Below are 5,422 nucleotides of genomic sequence, written 5' to 3' on the forward strand. Positions count from 1 at the left end.
AATGAGGGAAAAATGGAGCGTGAGATCGATAGGCGGATACGTGCAGCGTCTGCAGTGAAGCAGGCGCTGTACAGGTCTGTCGTGGTGAAGAGAGAGCTGAGTCAAAAGGCGAAGCTCTCAATTTACCGATCGATCTACATTCCTACCCTCATCTATGGTCACGAGCTTTGGGTTGTGACCGAAAGAATGAGATCTCGGATACAAGCGGCCGAAATGAGTTTTCTCCGCAGGGTGTCTGGGCTCTCCCTTAGCGATAGGGTGAGAAGCTCGATCATCCGGGAGGGACTCAGAGTAGAGCCGCTGCTTCTCCACGTCGAGAGGAGCCAGTTGAGGTGGCTACAAGGAGCAGAGTTCACAAAGGTGCAGGACTTCAATGGGGTCCATGGACATGGGGTCCACTGTCCAGGAAATTGGGGAGTGTGATAAAGAGGTGAAAAAGGGTCCAGGCAGGATGGAGTGGATGGAGAAAAGATTCAGGAGTGCTTTGTGAAAAAAGGTGTCAGCAAAGGTCAAAGGAAAAGTTTCCAAGACAGTGGTGAGACCAGCTATGTTGTATTGTCTGGAGACAGAGACATGGACAAAAAAACAGGAGACAGAACTGGAAGTGGCACAAATGAAGATGTTGAGGTTCTCCTTAGGAGTGACAAGGATGGATAAGATTAGGAATGAGCTCATCAGAGGTACAGCACAGGTTAAAGAACTGAGACATAAAGTTAGAGAAACCAGACTGAGATGGTTTGGACATGTCCAGAGGAGGGACAGTGGTTTGAACATGTCCAGAGGAAAGACAGTGGTTTGGACATGACCAGAGGAGGGACATTGATTAGGACATGTTCAGAGGAGGGACATTGGTTTGGACATGTCCAGAGGAGGGACGGTGGGCATATTGGTAGAAGGATGTTAGAAATGCAGCTGTCAGGGAAAAGACAGAGAGGAGATATTTGGATGCAGTTAGAGAGGACATGGAGGTAGATGGAGTGAGGACAGAGGACACAGAGGACAGAGTGAGGTGGAGGAGGAGGACTCACTGTGGAGACATCTGAAGAGGGAAAAAATAAAAAAAAAAAAAAAAAAAAAAAAGAAAATTAAAAATGAATTCTATTATACATTTTAAAACTTGTTTTTGTTTGAAGATCTTATTTGTTAAATTTAATTATAAAAAACAATTCAGGCTGAAATTGAATCTGTCAGAAGCTGATTTGTTTACTTTTTTTCTGCAGCAAAGGCTGATGGGAAATGGAGTTTCAGAGGATGGAGCACCACTGAAGGTGAGGAACCAGAGATGTGGGTCAAACTAAATAAATCTTCTGAAAATAAAACAACAGATTTGTAACAATCCTGATGTGTTCCAGATGTTTACTCCTGGACACAGGAGGATCGCCTCAGACTTCACGGAGCCAACCAGAAAACCCTCCCCCGACAGTCCACAGGTAAACACTCACCTGAGACCTGCTGTCTCCGAAACGATTGACTCGTCCATTTATTCAGTTTTCATGCTCATTCAGTCATTCACATGAATTTTCTGACTCATTAATTTGTTCATTGAATCATTTGCTGACTCACTGAACTATTTGTTGACTCACTTAATCATTTGCTGACTCATTTAAACTTTTGCTGACTTACTGAACTATTTGCTGGCTTACTTCATCATTTGCTGACTCATTGAAACATTTGCTGATTCACTGAACTATTTGCTGACTCATTGAACTATTCATTTGCTGACTCATTGAATCATTTTTTGACTCACTGAACTATTTTCTGACTCACTGAACTATTTGCTGACTCACTGAATAATTTGCTGATTCATTGAAACATGTGCTGATTCACAGAACTATTTGCTGATTCCCTGAGCCATTTGCTGATTCATTGAAACATGTGCTGATTCACAGAACTATTTGCTGACTCCCTGAGCCATTTGCTGACTCATTGAAACATTTGCTGATTCACTGAACTATTTGCTGACTCGCTGAACTATTCATTTGCTGACTCATTGAATAATTTTTTAACTCACTGAACTATTTTCTGACTCACTGAACTATTTTCTGACTCACTTAATCATTTGCTGACTCATTGAAACATTTGCTGATTCACAGAACTATTTGCTGACTCACTGAGCCATTTGCTGATTCATTGAAACATTTGCTGACTCACTGAACAATTTGCTGATTCACTGAATCATTTTCTGACTCACTGAATCATTTTGCTGACTCACTAAATAATTTTTTGACTCACTGACTCATTTGCTGACTCATTTGCTGACTCATTTGCTGACTCATTTGCTGACTCGTTCATTCATCATCACCTGTTCTCCCTCCATCCAGTCCCCTAACAGGTCCAAGCTGAGGAGGAATCTGTCCAATCAGAGCACAGGCTTCAACCAGCTGCATGTAGGTTCTGATGGTTGTGGGTCTGGATTGATGGTGCTCTTACTAACCTTTTGTTTTAACATTTGTTACCTGAAAGGAACTTTCTGGGCCGATCACCTGCCGGTGTCTCAGCTTCAGTTTAAAGAGTTTTACTGACAGAAGTTCTGCGACCCGCTGAGTAAAAACTGGGTCACAAAATGTTCCACTTCTGGGACTTTTGCCCAGAACGTTCCCGAGTGTTCATCCTCTAACCCTACTAATCACTCACCGGTCACTGTTTGTCGTGCTACTAAATGGTTCTGAAGTTCTGGTCAGGTTCAGGTGTTGGATCTGTTGTTCTGACCCGTCTGTTTGCAGTCAAACAGTCTGAGTGTCTCCAACGTTCAGCAGTTTGGTCCAAACAAAAACAACAGAACCACCTCTGAACCCCTGCGGAGACGGTTTTAACAGTTCACCTGGACACACGTGGACACGTATGTTGGACGTCTTTAACACGTCCCCATACGCGGACATGTGAAGACACTTACGTGTACATGGCTCATGGTTAGAAGCACACTGAAGACACTATAAATAAATAAAATGTGTAAATGTGAACTTCTCCTGAATGAGACTCTTCATCATAAAGAACTCAGACCTCCAGGTTAAACCTTTTATTTTGTCCCTGATATAATTTTATTTTTTACAACAATCTGAAGGTGACAAATCGAATACATTTGAACCTGATCATTACTATAGTACATTATGGTAATACTGATCAGTATTTTGGTATAATCTCTGTCCATACACCCATAAGAATCATCACTAGATGGTGTCGCCTACACTTCTTCACCGCAGTGCTAAGGTCAAGATCACAAATCAAGGTCAAATGCTCTACAAGATCTTTTTTTTTTTTACTTCACTTGAAGATCATACACATTTGCGTACAGACATTACAATTCATTTACGTCACAATTTAAGACACTTCATCTGACACAACAGCAACAAATGCCCTCGATAAGCCATCAAAACTAAACATCTAAAATATTTTGAAACAAAAAACAAACCCCTAAACTCTTTAAAATCTGTAACTGAATTAAAAAAAATCCCATCAGCTCGTTCTGTATTGTTAATGTTAGACTCCTGTTAGAATGAATATATAACAAGGCAAAAATAAAGTACAGAGTTTTCTTCAGAGATGAGTCAGTAAAAATACTTTATTAACTTTAAATCAGCCACGCGGCTCTAAAGTTCCCTGCAGGAAGACCCAAACAGAGTTTAATGGTTTTCAGACCAATGTATTTGTTCCATGAGAACAAAGATGGTTTTCTGCAGAAGACAGAGACTGTGAAAACTTTATTTTAAATATTTAGAAGTCTTTCAGGAGGTTCTGTGTCCGTTGGCAGGTTCTAGGTCCAATTAACTAATTGTTCCAAGTTCTGATTTCCTGGAAAATGATTCCAGGTGGAACGACTGATGAATAAAGGCTGATAAAAGCCTGAGGGAGACTCTCACCACTCCCGTGTTTACACCGGAGTCACATTTCAGAGTGGACCTGAAGACTCAGCTGTGTCTCCGTGTCTCTGCAGGGACACCTGCAGGAGAAGGCGGGAATCATCAACAAGACCAAGGTGGCTGACAACAGCAAGAAGATCAGGTGAGCTCTCGGTTTGTCTCAGAGGTCTTTATCGAGGCCAAACCTCCCAGTCCTGCTGATGGAAGACTTTTCTGTGATGGTTTCTGGCGTTTGGTGTTTCTGTTGGACAGGAAGAACTGGAGTCAGTCTTGGACCGTCCTCCATGGAGGGATTCTCACATTTTTCAAAGACCCCAAATCTGCTCCAGCTGGGAATCTTGTAAGGACCGGGTTCCACATCCTCAGTCAGGCCTGCAGAGGTCCTGAAGATGATGTCTCTGTTTTCAGTTTGTATCTTCTAGGAACGTGAACAGTTTTACAGTCCTTCAGTAAAATCCTGATCAGGTCTATTTTTTATGTTTTCATTCCAAGCTAAACTCTGAGAGCTGCTAACAGCTCTTTGGGGATCTCCATCCTGCTTCCTGTCAACCTGTGGATCTTTGATGTTTTTATGGGTTCAGCTAAAGAAACGGGACCAAAGTTTGTCTCTGAGACAGGCTGCTGGGAAAAAAGAGACTAAAGGTCCACATTAAACTGCTTCCTTCTGCCGACACAACTCCGCTTCATCCCTTGAGTTGACGAGTTGTTTTCTGTCTGACAGAGCTCAAAGAAAAAACACTCCTCTGAAAATGTTCAGGAAAAAAGACTGAAACTGGGTGAAAAAACAGCCGAAGTAAATAAAAAAAATAAAAAACATAAACCCCTGAAAGCCTTGTCGATCCAAAGATTACAGGAAATTCTGAATCATTGAAAGGACAATACAAAAACAACCTGGTATACGAGTCTGGTTCAGGACTGGATCAGGATTAGATCAGAACTAGCTCAGGACCGGGTTAGGACCGGGGGGTAGCTGAAATTGAAATGAGTTATTAAAAGTTTCTGTAATAAACCACATTTAACTATTGTAGTTTGAACATTGAAGACAGAAGATTAAAAGTGATTGTCTCACATGAGGGTGTCATGATAAAAGTGATAAAGATGATGCTGATGACGACTTGTCTTCCTCAGAGCAAAGCTTCACAGATTGTTCCAGAGTACACCGTTGACCTGCGAGGATCATCGATACAGTGGGCCACCAAAGACAAGTCCTCCAAGAAACACGTCTTGGAGGTAAGCTGCAAATGACTTCTTCTGTGTCTGCATTCAAAAAACGTTCAATACAAAAACAACTGGACTTTATTTGTAACAGAAGATGTTTCGCTCCTCATCCGAGGAGCTTTCTCAATTCAAAGAGCAGTAAGTGAGGGGTTCAGGTTATAAGGCTGAGTGAGATAAGATACACATACATATGTAGATTTGACAATTCACACTTCAACACCTTAACAGTAGGGGTTTCTTAAGGTCACCAGCACCAGCACATCTGTGTCTGCTGTTATGACACGGTGTAAAAGGTCCACCTCTCTGTTACCATGGTTACAGTTGGCTGTGGAAACCCCACTTCTCTG

The 5,422-nt window shown here is 41.9% G+C and overlaps 1 protein-coding gene across 1 annotated transcript in view; it reads left to right on the plus strand.

Moving 5' to 3' along the window:
- arhgap27l (Rho GTPase activating protein 27, like) overlaps window positions 1–5,422 on the plus strand; it is a 35,016-nt gene that overhangs the window by 20,860 nt on the left and 8,734 nt on the right. The window contains exons 9-14 of the mRNA XM_037689192.1: window positions 1,221–1,268; window positions 1,353–1,430; window positions 2,322–2,387; window positions 3,932–3,999; window positions 4,110–4,197; window positions 4,986–5,087. Coding sequence (XP_037545120.1) covers window positions 1,221–1,268; window positions 1,353–1,430; window positions 2,322–2,387; window positions 3,932–3,999; window positions 4,110–4,197; window positions 4,986–5,087 — 450 coding nt within the window. The remainder of the gene's footprint in view (window positions 1–1,220; window positions 1,269–1,352; window positions 1,431–2,321; window positions 2,388–3,931; window positions 4,000–4,109; window positions 4,198–4,985; window positions 5,088–5,422) is intronic.

This window comes from Nematolebias whitei, chromosome 15 (assembly GCF_014905685.2).
Source record: "Nematolebias whitei isolate Nwh7 chromosome 15, NemWhi1, whole genome shotgun sequence".
Lineage (NCBI taxonomy): Eukaryota > Metazoa > Chordata > Actinopteri > Cyprinodontiformes > Rivulidae > Nematolebias > Nematolebias whitei.